We start from the raw sequence: 20,564 nt of genomic DNA on the forward strand, positions 1-20,564 counted from the left end.
GTTGCAGATTATCGACAATAACACCATCACCAGACCACATGTTATATCAAGCATTAAACCAGAACCCAAGCACTGAAGCATTACAGGGTCTAATATGAACCAAGTTGTTATGTTTTAGATTACACAATATTGTACATAGGCAGGTATTTTAAAATATCACACTTTCATCACCAGCCATTGGCCTTTGGTAATTATATAGAGTCCCAGGTTCAGGGATACACTTTTTCCACCCTTATTTATTGTGGTCATGGGACCTTCGTGCATGGACACCATTGGCGATTACCTCACCCTGAGCTTACAAAACTTGATGTAGTCCAATGAAGTCTTCTTGTTTCATATTTTAAACATCTGTATTTATATGGTCATAGGGGAAAAACAACTAAGAAGCTACACGCTAGCAGCTTCATATGGCTTTATTTTTACATAGCAATACTTCAAAATGCTAACATGGCAATTCTAATATTTAAAACTGTGTCCCAGTTCAGGGGCTGCATCCTTAAATAGTCAGATTGAGTCACAGTGGCTGTCTCATTTCGAAGGCTCCTTCAAATTTAGCAGTGAAATGGGTCCTTCATTTTCCACGCCACTAAGGATCCATCCAGTCCATCCTTCTAGGCCCAACTTATCCCATGATTTAAACAAGATGGCCGAGTAATACACTTTTAAACTTCAAATCATCTCTAAAATAATAGTTTGCTCGTTCCATTGCAGTAGTCGAGGTAGCGAGGCTACAGGAGCAGCGCTTAGCAATGAAAGGATAAGGCTGGAATACAGCTGGTGAGACACTTAACTGAAAGATATACGTACATATGTACTCTACCAATTGAAGCTTGGTCCTGCAGGAGGAATGTAGTGGATCTCCCAAAGTTGTGAAAATTCTTCCAAAGAGGGAAGCTTAATATGTACAAACTTTTTTTTAACATCTATCAAAAATAAGATGCGTCATAGCAATCTTTCCAATATAAGTTATGGGGTATTTCAATATGTCCACAAATGACGGACCAATATGAGCTGTGAGTAGGAATAAAAAACAACAATGATAATACAGAAGTTATGTAGAGGAAAAGACTGATAAGTTGATTGCACAGCCAATTACTGTAGTGAGGACAAACTGGATTAAGAGCCAGTTAGTAGCTTGCCAATCATTAGCTTTTCTTTACACTTCACTAATTGGAAGCCGCAATCCAATTAAAAGCTACAGTTACAATGCTGCAGTGCTTTGAAGTGAAATCCAAAAGAACACAGCAGAGATGATGGGGTGTGATAAAGCCCAGTGTAATGCATAAAGGGGCTTTCCATTGAAAAAAACCCTCTGAAGAACAAGGTTAAACACTTGACATTAAAGGCCTTTGACATGATTTATTTCATCATCTCTATAACCGTTTCATTTACTCTTTTTCGATAAAGTATTTGAAAAGCAGTTTTAAAGATTTACAGTATTTCAAACGCCTATGCGCCCAAGTTGACTATGACTATCATGATCATGCTTCTGTAAAGTGCATTTGGTGGCATTATGTCTTTCTTAAGACCTTTTTTACTGCCTTGTAGAGATTACAATTGCCACTTTGAGGATTCTCATGTGTTCTCATTTTAGTGCATTCATCTTCGGTGGCGGGGACAATAGAGCGAAAAAGATTCAGCGTTCTTTGGTACGTTTCTCAGTGACTGAATAACTCTCTTGCTGTGTACTTTTTCATGGTTTGTTTACAATCTATCTTTAAGAAGTGAGCCAGCTCTGACTCCCATCTGTGCATTCAAAACATTTCAATGTGTTTCAGATCAAATTGAGTTTAACTCAAGAGCGGATCAAATGTCTGAAACAGGTGCAAATACAACGGGAAGAAAAAAATATTGGGATGAGTTAGTGGCTCATGGTTGCTTATTTGCAAACACTTCAATTCACAATTTAGTGTACAAAAAGTGCAAGCATTCCAAGCTAATTATTTTGAACATCAGCATTATCAGTTGTCAAATATAAACCATTCATTCTTATCAGACTAGAATAACCGCCATATTCACTTTCTCAGAGATAGGTAATTAGATTGATTCCTCTCTCATGTCTGTAAGATAAATATTACTAGCTAAATAGTAAAGCTAGTATCTTATTAGCTTTGCTTAGCATAAAGACTGGAAGCAGGGGAGACAACTACTTTGGTTATAAAAAAAAATCCCCAGTTACACTGAGGCTTGTTAACATTTTACATTTGGTTTATTTTAAGCATACATTAATTCAAGTGTTATTTATATGAATATTTATCTGGCGAGAGAAATTACATCCTAAAATCTGGTGGAAACCTCTTTGGTAATGACTGGACTCCAGGAAGTTCCCAGTCTTGACCGAGAATATTCTGGGACTTACATGCATAAAGTCTTTATGCTACGCTAAGCTTATCAGCTGGTAGCTAATATATATCTAGGTTATAGACATTAGTGTTACTTATCTTCTCATCTTATTTGAGGCATAAACAAGAATAGGCTCATTTCCCAAAAAAGTCTTGTTCTTCTTTACATGATCAGAATGCAAAACATGATAAAAAACATTACACTCAGGTCATTTCCACCAGAAAATGTCAATACAATTCTGCTTGAGCGTACATTAGCTGTGAGTGAAACCATGCTAACTTGTAGTGAAACAGCTTAGGTGAGCTGTGTTGACAGCAGTCCAGTGACACAGTGAAAACTCAGCTGCCAGATGGCTCAGGGGGAGGGCTTCAACCAAGGAGCACTTTAATCAATCTGATTAAGGGGAAATGCTGCTTGTATTTTTAGCTACTCCACAGCAAGCCAGTAGCCATTCATTGAATTTTGTTTCATTAGCTCCCATGTTTATCTCCTGGATGGGGGGATTTATAAACAGGGGGAAGAAAATCTGGTGACATCATAAGGGGACAATTAGCTATTTGAGCTAATACTGTTTTTGGGTAACCATTTCGGCTCTGCTGCTGAAACTGACATATTATGAATTGTCTTGTTAAAGGGTAGCTTGTGGGCACAGTCTGGGTCGCTGACCGGAAGCTTTTAAATACCAAGAAGCCAAATGACCTTAACATACAAATCCCCAATGACCTGCATCTGCAGAGTTTGGGAAATTCCAATGAATTCCCATCAGAATGAAAACAGTCCAATGCTGAAGGGGATTTAAATCCAAACATAGTAAATTATGTTATTTATGAGATAACTTAATCCCTTTTTACACACGCAGGCCCTGAAAATTTCCAGGCATTTTCGGGACAGGCCCTGAAATCTTATTCTTAATCGTATGTCCCTCACAGCAGGAGATTGAAGTAAAATGACGACACAGAAGTTATGGAAGAGGCAAGAGCATATGATGCTATGAGGAAAGTTGTTGCTTTTGTTTCAATATGTGTAATTGGACCTATTCACTGTATCCACAAAACGAGTTCAAAAGAACGGACTAGAAAGCAGAAAGAGACCAGCTTCCCTAGGTGGGGGAAATTTGTGCATTACAGCAGCTCCAGAAAACAGGGGACGGGAACATACTTATTAAATATAAAAATAGAAGTTAAAAACAGATCAAACATATTTACATCATTTAAATATGAGCACAAAGATCCCAGAGAATTTTCTTGAAAACTTCCTGCTGTGTTCACACATCAGCTCCCACCGACTCCACTCAGACATTTTATTTTAAGGATGCTGGCAGAAAAAGTTCAGGATGAAGTTGAGTGATGGAGTTATGGAGGAGTACGTTTGAAAACACCAATAATGATATTAAGTTACTGTTGTCTTCTCCTTTATGAAAAGCAAACATTCTGTATGCCTCTTTAGTCTTTACATGAAGTAGCTCTTAAATCTGGTTAAATCTAAGAGACAGCTGTTCTGTGAAAAAGATTACAGTGCCAACATTATAGAAAGCTCCAGCTGGCTGAGGACAATTCCTGCCTTAAACATGTGGTCTGTGACCAGCTGTCAACAGTTTACTCATAGAGCGGCATGACCGATTATCTATTGTGATGTAATATCATGATGTGTATGATTGTGTCTCTGTAAAACAGAACAGCAGAAGACATTTTTATTATTGTAAACAAGAACAAACAATAGAACAATCATTGTGCATTGCGAATAATAAGAGTGGCCTCGATTCTATTCTACAGCTTTCATCATCCGTTATTTCCCCCTCTTCTTTCTTTACCCAAGACAAAGTATGCATGATGTGTCATGATTTGGTCTTATCTGTGTCAGTTCATTGTTGTAGGTTGCTGTTGCATGTTGTTGTATGTAGTCTGGATGTCGTTCGTTGGTATGTCAGTTTTTCGCTCGTGCTCCTCTGTGGCTCCCTGGTTTTGATCGCTGTGTTTTTTTGTTGAACTTTTGTAAGTACGTTTTTGTTGCCTTTGGCCTTTTTGTTTAATTAAATATTTTTTGGTTTTCCTGCACTTGGGTCCACCTCCTTTGTTTTACACACCGCACCGTAACATGATGTCAGTGAGGGGTTTACAGTGTGGTATGCACAGCCTCATATTTACACACCCAGCCTGTGTAAACATTCACTCTTCCTCTCTTTGAAAGATTAGGATGTTAGCTCTGAGACCTGAGTCTCTGTATGACTCAGAGAGCAGGGAGCCCAGCTGGTTGACTTTCTGCTGTAAATATGTAGCTACAGTAGGACTGTATGTTAAATGTCCAATCTGTGATGTGTATGTACAGCACTTTTACGCTGGGGGAGTGCGTTATGTTACAGGTAAACACATTCCTCTCGGAAAGAGAACTGCTTCTTCACAGATGTGTTTTCTCCAAGGCAGGACCATTTAGAGCAGGGGTGGGCAACTTCGGTCACAGCAAGGACAACATTCATTTAATTCTCACTGCCAAGGGGCCAAATTGTAGAATACAAAAACGATAGCAGTCAATTATGTCTCAAATTTAACTCTACATATACCAGTGATGTAATATTATTATGGACACATTTCTGGTTTTCATGATTTCATGGCAGATTTTGTCATGTTTTCTTCATGTTTCCAATTCATTGATATGTAAAAATTGACCTGAGGGCCACGTTGAGGGTTGATGGGGGCAGCATGTGGTCCCCGGGCCGCCAGTTGACCACCCCTGCTTTAGAGTCAACAGGGAAAATGTGTGTTATGCAGCAATTCTTTGTTGGAGGTCTAACAGTATAACTCATCCCAAATTATTACAAAGTAGGATTGGAAGGATGTGGAAGACAGAGACATTTTTGTTTAATTCAATGAGTATTGTTGGCAAATGTCTCTGCCATTACCGGGTGTCATTAGTCAGATGTGATTGAATGTCAGCTGGCTTTGTGGTGTGACTGTAGGTGTCATTTTCTAAGGGATTCAGACTGTACACAGCTCCATCTTAATTTGGTATGTGCCCAAGAAGTGTCACTTAAATGTCTCTAGGGGACCACGAAATCAAGTGTTGTCAATTAGTCAGAAAGTGAATTCTGTTTGCTAAATAAAGAAGAATAACTCCTAACATCTCAGTCCTCATAGCCCAAGACTTATTTTGCTATTTATCTGATGAGGGAAAGATGCCAGACACAGATTGCTGCAGTGTTTATCTCTGTTTTTATTTCTTACATTAGCAAAAAATTCTAAAAGGTCTGCCTCTGTTTTCATCTAGTTGGAGAGCAGACACAAATTCCTGTTGATGGGTATCGTTGCAGATCAGATGTGACATTATTTCAGCTGTAGTCATGCAGTTCACTTCTCTGAAACAAAATTAACTTTTCAGGCCAGGGGCATGCTGGGGCTGCACTGTGAGCTGTGCTTTGGGGTAATTGTTAATTTCAGAATGTTAACATGCTTGACATGGTATTACTATCCATGGAAATCATTCAAATATAATATATTGGCATGCTAAGATCTGCCAGTTAGAATAAATCCTGAAAAGCCGATGATGATTAGAAGTTTGGTTTTTATGTTATTAGACAAATCATATTGGACACAGTATTGGGCAAAATATTACCTGATGATGATCAAAGTAAGGTTATTTAAAGAGATCATCTGGATGCATCTTTTTTCAACCATATTTGTCTTCGCTTAATTTTCTGCAAATCCATCCATTCAGTGTTGACACTTCTCTGGATAGTGGTTGGGTTTAACTAGCTTGTATAGGAAAAGTCTTAGGGGCATTAAACCATTTGGATATAACACTGATGAACCACTGATGTCGATTCAAATTCTCATTACAATCCATCTAATCCATGTTGAGATATTTTAGTTTTGACAGAAGTGGTGGACTGACTAGTGTTGTTGTACATAGACCCCCAAACAGCAGCATCCCCTGTCTTTAACAAGACATTGAGTGACATTGAAAGAGACAGAGACAGTCCATGTGATAGCTGCACTGCATGTCGTGCAAAAAGCCTATGCAGCCAGGAAACAGGCATATTAACTAGCATCATTATTTGGCTGAGCATGGCACAGAGTGTCAAGAAAGCCCCGAGGATGTAGCCGGTCTCTGAAGACTTTCACAAAATGGAAATGTCCTATTAGTAGCTTGACTTGAGCCTAAAAAATGTCAGGACACAAATGTTTTTCCTGACATCGCTGAAAGCAGAGCAACCAAGATAGAAGTAATCGAATTGGAGAGAGGGGAAAATAGAAAACTAAACGGTATATGGGCACAATGGTTTCCTTTCATGTGTCTCTTAAATAAGAGAAGGGAGGAATCACGGGAACTTTTATTCAGCTGAAAATACCTTAGTGCCATAACAACAAAGGTGGATGAGGATGTTTTAGTAGATACTGTAGTACTTGCTATACTACAGGGTGCTATATCAATGTTGACTTAATAACATTATTCTTTATGAGGCAGTGGGATCCTCCAAATCCCAATGTGTCATTAGCACATAGTTCAAACACCTTCTCATTATTTAGTTCAGGTGTTTCAGCCATGTAGATTGCTACAGTGGCAAATAATCCAAGTTATAGCCATGTCATATAGCTATTAAAGACTTTTATAGGATTCCACCCTTCCCACAAGTCCGTTGGTGAAATCTCTGCTCTGTTGCGCTTCAGCCCAGGTCAACCGTGAGCGCTTTTATTGTGGTACTGCAACAAAAATGTGATCAGCGCCAACCAGCACTGAAGCAACTTTTTAAAAAAATCGCCATTTATTTGTAGCTACGCACTCTAGATAGTCACCTCTGCCTTTTATATCTAACTTCAGGACTGTGCCTGCTGATCCACAGGGGAAAAGTTGCCAAGGCGGAGCAGATAGATTCAAGCCTGAAATCAATGTGCAATCAAAGTTTGTAAAGTATGCTGCTAAAAAAAACTCTAGATCATTAGGAACCTGTTCTTTGGGGAGTTCCCTCAGAAATCATGAGACAGTTTTTTTTTTTTGGGGGGGGGGAAGAAATCTTGGTTGCAAAATGCAAAGCTTCTGTTGTAAAGTCTGGAGGAGGAGGATGGATTAAAGTGTTGTTTGTCAAGGAGCTTCTCACTGCTACAGGATACAAAGACATTTCAGCCCACTGGGCACTTCCAACTTTGTGGAAACTGCTTATGAAACCCCTTTGTTGTTCTTGCATGATTTGACTCGTGTGTAGAGCAAGGTCCATGAAGACATGGTTAGACAAGTTTGGTGCAGAGGAACCCTTTCCTCAACCCAACTTCTCACCTTTGGGCAAAGTCAGAACCAATCATCTCACCCAAGTCATTACCTGACCTCAAAAATGCTACAACGGCTGATTGGGGATATATTCCCACAGTGCCAGTGCACAGTTTTATCCCACAGAGTCATTGTTGCCTTTACAAGATTGGTCTTTTATCAAAAGTACATGGGACTATTACCAAACTACAAATGGGGCCATTAGACTAGGAGACTTGGTCTGGCCCTCAGTGACATCAAACACAGATTCTGGAGAGTCCCTCGAGGGATATTTGTACCATTTGGAGTGAAAGGCTATCTGATCAAGCTTTTTCAATTCTAACTTAACCAGTGGTTTTCAAATATCCTTGTGTTCTTCCCAGCAAGGATGTATTGATTTGTTCTCTTTTAGGATTGCCATTTTGCCATTGGTCACGTAGTCGTTTTGTCAGCATATCAAATTCTGCCTAAAAGTCGATACTGGCCATTATCTAATTTCACTAATGCTAGTGTTTTTTTGCTGCCCAGAGGGCCGTGCCACTTTACAGTCTGCGGTGTCATGAAAACAAAGTTTAGATGACAACTGAACGTGCAAAAAGACAAGTTTGAGAAGAAACAAGCAGACAATGACAGCACAGGCGCTAACAGTGGAGCCAGTGTCAATTAGAGATAACACATACACTCAATTGTACAAAACCTCTCCCTGCCTTTTTCTTTATTCCTTCCATTCATACAATTTACCTCCACTTTGCTCTCTATCCCATCTTGAACCCTTCCGCTATCAGAAAACTCTTCTTCTTTTATTCTCTGACCGTAGATGCCTAATTGCCCTCTGTCTTTTCCTCCACCCCTCTTGCTTATCTTCCTCTCTCTCCTCTCTCTTCACTCTCTCTCTCTCTCTCCTCTCTCTCTCTCCTCTCTCTCTCTCTCTCTCTCTCTCTCTCTCTCTCTCTCTCTCTCTATCTGTCTCTAGAAGTGTGACTGCCTGCTCAGCCTGGAAGCCTATTCAGCAGACCAGAAGCGCCGCGTGTGTCAGTGCCTGAAGGACAACATTGACAAGCAGCTCCAGCTTCACAGAAGGGAGCTTCCCATTCAACATTTTGAACAGGTACGGCACACGGACACACACACGGACACACACACGGACACACACACGGGACCATTTCAGGCTAAAGATGAATCAGTAAACGCATGAACACATGGGAATGCATATTTCTGGGCATGCCCCCATCACAGATTTTCCCCGGGAACATCACACACTCCCAAGCAAACACAGTCAGTCAGTAGCATATGACACTTTTCCTGCAGCTCGCATTACCATCATTACGATTTTCCACTTAGCTCTAACATTTCTTTGGGGCGAGTTTTAAGGCTTCCTCTTATCTGGCTGTGTTAGACTAGTTGCACTGCTTGAGTGGAGTGTTAGTTCAGGGAAGTGTAAGCCCTTCTTTGCTCTATTCAATGATGCCAAAAGAGTCAGGTTCGGCTGCAAAAAGGAGGCTCCTGTTTCTGAACCTCACAAGTAAAAACTGTGTTTCTTCTTCACTACTGTCAAGACTATATTGGTAAACTGTATTTGTTGTGTGTGTGTTTACACTGGACACACGGGCGTCTGAGCAGAGCAGCACTTAGTGTTCTGAGCATTTGTTGTTGACAGTAACAGCTTTCCTTGAGACTTATTGACAGTTGAACCTGTGCTTTGTGAAAATGATTTTTTTTTTTTTACCCAGTAAGGTTTTTTGGTTTACCACTTGATAGGAAAACCAGTTATTCAAAGAAACTGAAAATAGTGCCGGAAGTGTTAACCATTGCATTGCTTAGTTACGCTTTAAGCAGAAATGGAGCAACATTAACAATCAGTAGGAAGTGGGTTTGGTTTCCCAGAATGTATTCAAGTACAGAGCTCGTTCTAAGGGAACATCTCTCTTTCTCTTTAACTGCTTAATGCCTGACTTTGTCATAAGCCACTTGCTCAGTTTGCCTTCTGCTCTGTGTTTTTTTTTTTTTTTTTTGTGTGTGTACTAACAGCTGCCTGTTGTGTTTTCTCTTGAACCCATACTTTGGGATTCTTTTGAACAAATAAGAATTTTTTGGCCACTTTTAATGAAAACAAGATTTAAGAAAGAAACACAAATGAGTTGTCTAAAATGTTTGGCATGAAGCAGATGTTGTCGAACATTAGCTTTCAGTAGGAACTGGGTGAGTTTTTACCAAAATGTATTTAGGTACAATGTTCTTTATACTTTCCACTCTAGTCCTGAATGGATATACGTGTCTGTCCCTTCAGCTGCTCCATGTATTGCTCCAGTAGCTTCTTGCTCAGTTTGTCTTCATCTCAGTCCTTAGGTTTTTCTTCTACTGTTTTGCTAAAAACATTGCTTCCTGTTACCAGTAGGAGAGTAAATCAAAACACAACATATAGCTGAGGAAGACTGCGGAGTCATTTGACAACTCTTGGTGGGTTCTTCCCTTAACTCCTCCTTATAATAACATCTTCATAATATAGACACTGAAGGGATTGTAGCTGCATTGACTGCTTATTTTAAAGCCCTGCAATCCAATTAAATCAAGTTTAATTCACTTTGTGCAAGTCCAGTCATGGACAAAATATGAAGTTGTATGAATCGATGACCAAGACAACATCACAGTTAAGTCTTTACAGTTTGACTTGTATTGTACCGCAGCAGTAGGGCTGGATATTTCCACGATAACCCCCACGATACGATACGTATCACGATACAGAGGCCACGATACGATGCAATGGTTTTGGATAATGACCATGTCCTACACAGAATTCACTACAACAGCTTCTTCATTGTTGAGAATAACAACAGAGACATCATAAGGATCCTACGACTTAAAACACTTCAATTCAGGTCCTCAAAAATCCTCGAAATACATTCAAATCCCAGAGCGACGGTTAAAGGTGTTATTGTGAACTCCAGCTTTGCAGCCGTATCGATTCTGTAACATTTGCATCAATACATGTATTTGCAAGGAGTACATCACAATATATTGCTGTATTGATTTTTTGAGCACAGCCCACCTCAGCAGTGGTGCTTGGTTGTGTTAAGGGTCTGCTGTAACTTGTGTTTAGCACTCACTAGCCTTATAGAGGTCTGATGGCTGGGGTGGTGTGAGAGAAAAGCCTGTGGCCCAATTCGGTCATTCAAAAGTTACCAAGGGAAATCTACTCCCTGTCTTTTCTTCTCTCTCTCTTTTACATTTCTATTTGGAGTATTTCTTTTTGAAGGCTGTGTGAGTGACTTGCCACTCTGACAAAACATTGAGAGGACGAGAAACGTCCATTTCCTCTGGAACAGTATTCAGAAATGTGAATCTGTGACACTATCACGTCTGTAATGTACAGATTCTTAACAGATAAATGACGTCATACATTAACGCTCTTTTATATCCTTTATTTCTCCCTTCCTTCATTTTTTTTTGTGAACACCAAAAAGACAGCCAGCTCACGACATGAATTAAAAAGCACTCTGAGGGATTTCATTAGAGTTGAACTGAAAGGTGATTAAAAGGGAGAAATAGCTTTGTGTGAGGACGTCACACCTGTAGGACATTAGGGCTTCATTTCATCAGCACATGAAAGAGAGAGAGAGAGAGAGAGAGAGAGAGAGAGACAAGCCGACAGTCTTTCATCCCTCTCGCTCTACACGGGTGTGTATTCACGTGTGGCCCTGTGAATGTGTGTGTGTGTGTATTCCTGCCCCTATCTGAATAGACTGAGGATGATGACTGATTACCCAGAAGTGCAAATGACCCAGAACTTGGCCCGTATTGGAATATTCTCAAATACTTGTTGAACTACTTTAGGATGAGCTTTGCAAAGAGTTCAGCAGCTATCAAAAAAAAATAGAAACATTACAATACTTTACCTCCTAAACTTGGGTACACATAATAAAGAGATCCACAGCAACACGATGCTTCCCACCATTTTCTGTGTTTTATTAGGTGCACCCAGCTGAATGTAAGAACACATTTACACACACACTGCAGTGGTCAATGCGTTCGATAGCATAACTGCTTTGGAAGCTTTCTAAGTCATGTTAATCAATGTTATTTCCCCCAAACAATATTGACCCGCCCAGAGTATCGACCAGTAAATAAAATGCTCTTCCAGCTTGTATTTCTTGTGCAATAGTCCTGGTACAGTTATCCCCTGGTTTAAATGGAAAATCCTTCTTGTTAATGGAAGGTAATTATGTTCCCTAGCTGAGCTCAGCTGTTTTCTTTCAGAGCGGAGCATATCACTAATGTGCTTCTTCTTCTTTTTTTTTCATTTCAAAAGGCTGTATTTACAAGAAAAGTGTCCTGAAAACAGTTTGACCAAATCATGGTAGATTTTCTCTATAACTGAATGTTCTGCCTAAGCCAGATTAATAAAACTAATGTCACACCTGGTGAAAGGTATACATCTGCCTACCCTATTGGAGAGATGATTGAGGGGCAGAGTCTCCACGACTTAACCCAGTGTGCTCTCTGGGATCGATTCAATCCCTCAGAAAGGTTTGTTGACTTGAAGCTCACGTCTCTGTGATGCCACCAAACACAACTTAAGTTACAAACTGACCTAGTCAAATCATTAAGTGTGGACTTTGCACCCAAACTTAAGTTAGAATTTATACAGAGCTGGTGCAACAGGCCGCAGAGAAAATGTGTTTGAACACATTCCTCCAAAAAAAAACAAAAAAAACTGTGACAAACGAATCATGCTCGCTTGCATTCATGAGCTACAACTGTACAGCATCTTTGTGTAGTTATGAGAACCTTTTACTGTAATCTCTTATTAAATGAAATTTGAATGGTGTCCTGAAGGCACAGGAATACATGCTTAATCATAACATAATACATCTTGACAAATGAGTTCACTTTTGATTGCATTTCTCCAGAGTACCTTAGAGGCAAATGCTTTGTATTCAGTCAACTCCAAATGTGTTTAATCGTATGCAAATCAGCTTTGTCAAGTACAGGCGATTCGAGGAGAATGCTTCTGTAGTGTCCTAGCTGCTGCATAAAACATTTGGACGTAAAGGTTCCAGTGTCTTTGGCTTTACATCTCGGGAAGTATCAAACTGCAGAAAGAAGGGAGGACACATATCTAAAGAAAGACATATGTGGGTCTATTTCTACTAAAAATTACCACTGCAGTGAATCATAACTCTTAAATCTTAATGACACTGACATCAGTGCATATTTACATGATTCTGCACAAATCAAACACTAACAATGCCCTTTGTTGAAAGCAGTTTGAAGAATACTGTAGTTATTTGACTTAGAAGAATAATTCCTCTGTATTGCTGAAATGACTCCACGGCTCCTTGTCACTGCTGAGTCAACACATGAAGCTGTTTTGTTACCAGAATAGAGTGTGTCTCTGATGCTCGTGTGTGTGTGTGTGTGTCCCCGTCAGTGAGTAAGAGTCGCAGCGAAGAAGGGAGCTTTAGAAAATTACCCATCGACTCACACATCTCCCATGTGTCAGGAACGGCATTTGTCCTCTCATGCACAAAGCCGAGTAAATCCACACTTAGCTGAAGCATGCATGCACTTTACTCAAAGAGTTATGTTGGAGTGTGCAGAAAGAGATCAGAATCCTCTCCTGAGGGGAACACACACGTTCAGAAAAAAAAAAAAATCACATCTTTTCACGTCACTTTCTTCATTCATGTTTTTCCAGCAAACCGGGTGAGTGCGTTACAGTGTTGGTGTCAGCGGATGTCTTAGTCTCCCCCAGCGCCTCAAACACTTTGAATGCTTCCCTTTGGAAAACATTTGGACGTGAGCCCCTTTCACTGGGAGATTATCTAATCCTCGAGTCCTTCTGTGAGTGTGCAGGGATGAGGTTTTTGCCAGTTTTCTGATTTGTGTGGAGCTTCATTTTAAAGTCGGAGGAATGGGGGCGAATGTTTATGATGACTAACCTCAACTTGAATAACTGATGCGTCTCCTTCTCTCTGACTTAGAAATAGTCACAGAGAGCGATAAACAGAGACTGCAGTAAAGTTTGACTTTCAGGGCTTTTTTAAGGGAGGACCAGCAGGAAAACAGACCTGCAAGGGAAGCATTTGGGAGCTGTCAGGGTGGGAGTTTATTAGCAGAAACTATTGGGCTGAATGTGTGACCTCACCAAAAATACAAATTAAATTATAAAGAGTAAAAAGGAATTAACAGCAGAAAAACATTTAATTAAATTGGTAAGTCATGATTGCTAAAATTAGACATTTCTTTTCTACATTGGTAACGATTTAAACTCAAAATGTGTTTAAGTCCTAGACAGATCCATCCTCTGATCAAAACTTTTGGCCAATATGTGTCCCATCACAGATTAATCAGTATCAGCATTTTTGTTTTTCGGATGTGCAAAAGAAATGTACAAAAATAAAATTCTCCATCTCCATATTTTACGATTACCCTCCGCACTGTCTCCAGCACTTTAAGCAGAGCGTCACAGCTCAGCAGATGGTGGTCCAATCAAAGTTATCTGTTTTCGACAGCAGCCCCTCTGAGTCCCTTTGCAAAATCATTTAAGTGCCCAGTCCATGAGGGTTGTAGCTCTATTTATATCCCAGCTCTAAAATTCTTGATATTGGCTACATTATCGACCATAGGTGAATATTTTCCCTCTGAAATCAACGTCTCAAAAATCTATTAACTGAATTTAGTTTTTTTTCTTATAGATGAAGAGACATACAGAAAACAAAAAGCAGCAGTTTAATGACGTGCACTGTGATTGTACCGGTTGCATGCATTCAATCTGAGGTCATGCCGATTACAGAGAATGAACGTCTCCACCCCCTCCCACTCCATAGAGGTGACTTCTCCTGATTATATCCCACTGCGTTCTGACATCGCTCCGACCTTCTGCAGAAAAAATACCAGGAGGCTGGCAGGAGAAGTCAGAGAGTAAAATGTAGCTGTTTGCGTTCGCACATACATCTCACCCCAGAAACCTCATGAGTTATTTGTTGCAAGTGTGAAAGCTCTATTGTAAAAGCAACCTCTAAGCATCTGTGGGTTTTAGTGGTTCTAGCATGAGGTCCATTATTTAATAGATGTGACATCACCTTGTTTTATATCTAACTTAACAAATCTTTAAATCATTACATACTGTAGTCCTCAGTCATATCACTCGATGCAGGCGGCTGTTCACTTTTGAATCGGGTTCTGCTTGACGTTTCTGCCTGTTAAAGGGAAGTTCTTTTCTTGCTGCTGTCTTTATTACCTGCAGACTGGTTGCTCTTCGAGGATTTTGTAGGAACTCTGTCAATGATGTTACAAGGATACACCTGCTCTGTAAGTCACGTGTCATGAATTGTGAGTGAACGAAGTGTTTGTCGCTTCCTCAGGTTGGCCCAGCATAACCACAGGGGCGTTAAATACAAGTGGTCACATGACCAATCATGCCCCTGTTGAGTCTTTAACGACAGTAATCTCCAGCAAATCTTCCAAAATGATGCGAAAAGTAACGATTGACATTTAAGAAGTAGAATAACAGCTTCAGGGAAACTAGTTTTCATTGTTTTATCTGCTTTCTGCAACAGTCACAAATCCCATCTTTAACAGTGGCTGAGCACCTCATTAAACCACGACAGAGGACAATGTGATTCATCATCATCATCAACCTTGATTTAAGTTCTCGGAGAGCAAAATTAGAGCAGGGCAGTCAAAAGAAAAGCTGTGAGTCCAAGATCTTCGATGATGAAGCAGAATCAAGTAGTTTGGAAAGTTTAAACTTATATCAACTCGTTCAATTTATTTCCATCAGAAAAAAAAAAACACTTTCACTTGTGCGCCGGTATCCCGCTGCCATTAAAAGTCTGTGACTTCCTTTTCTTCCGGTACACTCTCCTCTGGGCCGCATTAGCCACAGGGCTGCTGGAAAAATGCATTTGTTCAGCTGCACACACACACACACAACACACACACACACACACACACACACACACACACACACACACACACACACACACACACACACACACACACACACACACACACACACACACACTCAAATCAGAATTTAAGCAAGGCTGGCCACTTGGAAAATGACAGCCACACTCCATCATTCACTGTGAGCATTTGATGAGTAACGCCAGCACCTCGTCTTTGAGTCAGACGACGAAAGTAAACTGCAGTGAAAGTGTAACACTTCTGAGAGAATAGGCTTTCATGAACAGTGCAGCAAAAAAACAAGAAGATATCTGCTGCTGCTAATGAACAAAGTGTGTCTGTGGAGGTTTGGAGGCAGCTTGTTCTGCCTGTTCTCTGGCTGTCTCATTTGACATTTATGAGAATCTGTTTTAGCCGCCGAAGTGGTTTTAATACAGAATTGATGTCGGCGGAAGCAGTGACGCACCACGACAAAGACCCCGTCTCACTCCCTCGCTGTCTCACTTTCTTCTCTCGACGCGACCAACTCGTGTGCGGTGGTCTCTCCCCTCGTCTGTCTTCCTGTCACTTCACCTCATGTTTAAAGACGCTCCCATCAACGACACACTGAGCTCTCGTCAGATCGGAAGTGTCGGTGAATATGCATTTCTGAGCATCATATCTCACCACGAGGGCACACTGAATCTCAAATAGACACACAAAATAAGCAGATGGCTCCCGAAGAGTTGACGATTTAAAGCTTTTTTCTTGTTTCTCCCCATTATGGTTATAAAGATTTTCAGGAACCACACACACTGTCAGTGTCTTAGTGTGTGTCATCTTCACAGTCATTATCATTATTCTTCTGTTTACCCAATGTTTGCATTCTTACCGCATTCATCCGACATGAACGCCTCTGATTTTTAATTTCTCTGCACTCTATTATTCATTTTAAAGTGAATCTAAGAGCTAAAACTACAATAGCAGCCTTACATCTATTATCATGAATATAAATATGAAAGTGAATATTAGAGCTGCTCAACTTCAACCTCTATAATGAACATACGTCGGCCCCGTGTCCACCTAGCGTTTTTTTCCGGGCAGAAAAGCGCTGGCTGTGCGCTCATGAGTTCCTTTTTGAGTCTTCTCGCCACCACCTAGTAAATATAGAAGTACGTCTTTTAATGAGAGAAATACAGGAAACATCTGTGCTGCCTCACACGATTAACATTTCTCCTGCTCTCTTTGTTTGTCCAACACAAACGCACTTCTCCTTCATCGTCTCTAATTGGACACGCATGAATTCCATTCATCTTGTCTTTGCTCGTCTCTTCACTTGAATGCATGCATGCACGTGGACACATATCTGCACTCACACAACACACACACACACACACACACGCACGCTGCATGCTATTTGTGGGGCATGCAGTCTCTCAAAGTGTGACATCCAAATTTAGAACTTGTTCAAATGGAGCAGATATGAGGAACCGAGCTGCTTCACTCACAGCGCTGTAGTTGCATCAGGGTGTAGCTCTGACTTTTTTTCTTTCTTCCCAGTGGTATTTTGAGAGTTTTGTTTCTGATAAACATGTTTAAATGGCAACAAGGTTACAGTAACTGCTGGTTAAAAAAAAGTTAAACGCAGCATTTACTGTATATCCTGCTGGACAGTTAGTAATGACCTTTTCCTTATATGGTAAGGAGGAAGCAACGTTTAGAAGAAGTTCATCTTCTTATCATTTAATATTAATGCTAAAAACTTCATTGCTAGTCTTGGTTTTGCAGAGACATCATTAAAGATGTGAAGTTAAAGGAAGATTGTGCGTCTATGTGATCCAGTAGATGTCGCTCTTGAGCACCAGCATGAAACCAAAACAAACTGCTGTTTGGTGACACCTCCGATATTACTGAAGCCTCCATTCTCCTCCAGCGGCACACCTCCAACCCACCTCCACTCACGTTCACACCAAGGAGTTATAAATTAGAACGCACCTTTTATTATAAGAGCAAGCGGCTGACAAAATTGTCCTTTGCCCGAGCTGCACTTGCCTTTGGTTTGCATTGTTGTGTTAGCAGGCTAATGTTAGCACACTCAGTTAACTAATGGCTTCATATTGCACATACATTGACACGGAATGACCGTGATCTAAAAATGCTGACTTGACATCCAAATAAGCAGTGAGTATTCTATTCAGTTATTCTTCTTTTCCGCCCCGTCAATGTAAACATGATGTAAACACGGCTCTGACAACAACACAGCTGGTGCGACTCTGGCTTCTCACTCATTGAAGACAGTCATAACTCAGAGAGACATTTACAGAGGATAGACTTCTGCTGTAGTTATGTATAAAATGTTGCACATTCTTCCTTTAAAGCTCCCGTGAAGAGCTTTAGGCTCGTTATGAAACAGACTGAGAATAACATCTATGCCTCTTTATGAGCTACAATAACAAACAAACCCATCAGCATGAAAACTGATGATTTCTAAATAGTTATTATTAATGCCTGAAACTGATGCCAAGGGGAAGTGTCAGACAGAGTGATTAAAAGCATGCTGAAGAAAAAACACTTTTTTTACATTTTATTTTTTTGGGGCTTTTTGTTCCTTTAATGTAGAGATAGGACAGTGGATAGAGTCTGAAATCAGGGAGTGAGAGAGTGGGGGATGACATGCGGGAAAGGAGCCACAGGTGGGATTCGAACCTGTGGCCGCCCACTTGGCCTCCATACATGGGGCGCGCACACTAAACACTGCGCCACCAGCGCCCCCACATCACAGATTCTTGATGAGTGATTCATGGATACGGGATGAGATTTTTTTCATTGACCGACTCATACACAGGGCAAAATGCCACTTTGTCCTCACTGGAGTGTTAAGTATGGATGCTTTTATAATTCCGGCGACTCACCTCTGCAGAATTCTTTCTGTTTTGTTGCCACATGTCGTCATGTAGAAGTGCATTCAGTACAACCTTCAACTCTAAACAGCTCTGAATGCTACAGCTGTCATGTAATGCTTCTAAGAGTTGACCAGACAAGTGAAAACAGTTAAGGCTGCAAAAGGTTAAACCCGATCTAATCTAATGTTTTCCACTATCTTCTATTTGTTATTTTTTCCATCAACCTGCAGCCCACACCCCTCGTCTGTCTCCTCCTATGCATTTACCCTCTAGTAACTGTCAGCTCTATACTTTTCAAATCTTTATGACACCTGTCACGTGCAATGCGTCACCTTTACATTCCCCGTCTACCTTTATGGCTTCCTTTTCTCCCTTCTGCTATCATCCTCTCCCCCTCTGCGTCATTGACACACACACACACACACACACACACACACTCGCTCAGCTCAGCTCAGCAATGTTATTCATTGTGGTCTGTAGTGTAGGATTAATTCCCATGTCCCTCTTTAAACATTAATGATTTCCCTTTGATGGAGTGATGTTTGGCTTTATTTTAGCTCACCTTTAACTATTCATAACTCTGTTATATAATGGCAATTATGCACCAGCACAGGGGCTAGTATAGATGAGAGCCTCCCAGTCTCCGTCTGAAGAAGGTACAGCAGCAGAGCATGAAATCATTCTCAATTACGCTCGCTCTTTTACTCCCAATGATGACGTTTGCTCCACCGAGCATGCAACAAAGCTGGATTAGCAGTCTTAATGTGCTAATAACAGGGGTCTTTTTAACACCAGGACACTTTTGATTAGTGCAAGTGTTTGATTACAGTAGTGACACTGAGCTTGAAAAACATTCTGCTACCAATTAACTGAAAAAGAGCAACGTCTGTGGAAGCAGATGAAACTAGTGAGGTTGATTTTCTACTTTTTAAATGTCAATCATTACTTTATGCACCCTCATCTGGGAGCAGGAAATTACCTTTAGACAGAGAAAGGCGAGGGACACAAAAGTCTGGCTGAGGTGTTTGAAATGTTTCACTAACTTTTAAAAAGAAGGATATGTATTAGGCAATGGTGTGATTACTTAAAGCCTGACGAACAGCTCCCTTCAGCCCTGATACAAACACATGGCCACTGTAACACATAGGGTTGTGTGTGTGTGTGTGTGTGTGTGTGTGTGTGTGTGTGTGTCTGTGTGTCTTATTCAGTGTGAAAGACATTGTCCTTAACATCCTGCTCTTTGGTTTTGATTCAGTGCTTTGATTTGCGACAGAGCAACTTCTAAAAATAGCCTGTGGAGACACACACACACACACACACACACACACACACACACACACACACACACACACACACACAGAGACAGTGGGGTTAGACAGAACGAGGGACACTGACTGCTTTGGTCCCCAGAGAGTTGGTTACATTTGATCTTTTCATCACCATCACCCCCTCTACGTTTTTAATACATCACATTTTCCTCCTTTCACTCTCACACCTCTCTCTCGCTCTCTCTCTCTCTCTCTTCATGCTGCCATCTGTCTTTATTTCCCTCTCCTTCACCAAATCCCTCTTTACCCCCTATCTCTCTCTCTCTCTCTCTCTCTCTCTCTCTCTCTCTGTCTGTCTCGCTCTCTCGTTTGCGCACACATTGGCACGCACATTATTGCCGAGCTGGGGGTTGAAGCTGGGACTGCAGCAACAACACAGACAAGAGACAGAACAAGGAGAGAGAAGAAAAGAAGCATTGAGATACCCAGAAAATCGGACAGGAGGAAAAAAGTCTCACATGTTCACATTGGATTAACAGCCTATATTCATTCGGGGCTGCACATGTGCTCTTGGACTGTGGTGTGTGTATGTGTGTGTGTGGATGAACTGTGCCACATTTTGTGCCGTGTATACTCCAGGACACAACACCAACTCTAACTCAATTACACACAAGAAAGCAAGCACACTGCACGTCCAGATGCCTGTGTCTAAGGTAATGTATGTCATCTTTTGTATGGGTACGAAGGTCAAACTTAGAGGTCTTTATGGAGACTTCTGGCGGTGTATTGCTGAGATTCGTTGTGTGTGTGTGTGTGTGTGTGTGTGTGTGTGTGTGTGTGCATGCTTATTCCTGCAAATATGGAGAAGATATTTGTGGATGAACATTTTTCTCTGATTAGGTTGTATGTAGCACTGACTGCAAGACAT

General features: G+C 40.8%; 1 protein-coding gene across 3 annotated transcripts in view; it reads left to right on the plus strand.

Annotated features, from left to right (window-relative positions):
• rgs3a (regulator of G protein signaling 3a) overlaps positions 1-20,564 on the plus strand; it is a 102,749-nt gene that overhangs the window by 21,973 nt on the left and 60,212 nt on the right. For 2 of the 3 annotated variants that reach the window (XM_065965322.1, XM_065965323.1), the window contains one exon: positions 8,552-8,686. In XM_065965322.1, the coding sequence (XP_065821394.1) occupies positions 8,552-8,686 (135 nt within the window). Of the gene's footprint in view, positions 1-8,551; positions 8,687-20,044; positions 20,350-20,564 lie in introns of those variants that run through there. The other variant, XM_065965324.1, reaches the window with a different exon arrangement.

Source organism: Labrus bergylta, chromosome 17 (assembly GCF_963930695.1).
Source record: "Labrus bergylta chromosome 17, fLabBer1.1, whole genome shotgun sequence".
Taxonomy (NCBI): domain Eukaryota; kingdom Metazoa; phylum Chordata; class Actinopteri; order Labriformes; family Labridae; genus Labrus; species Labrus bergylta.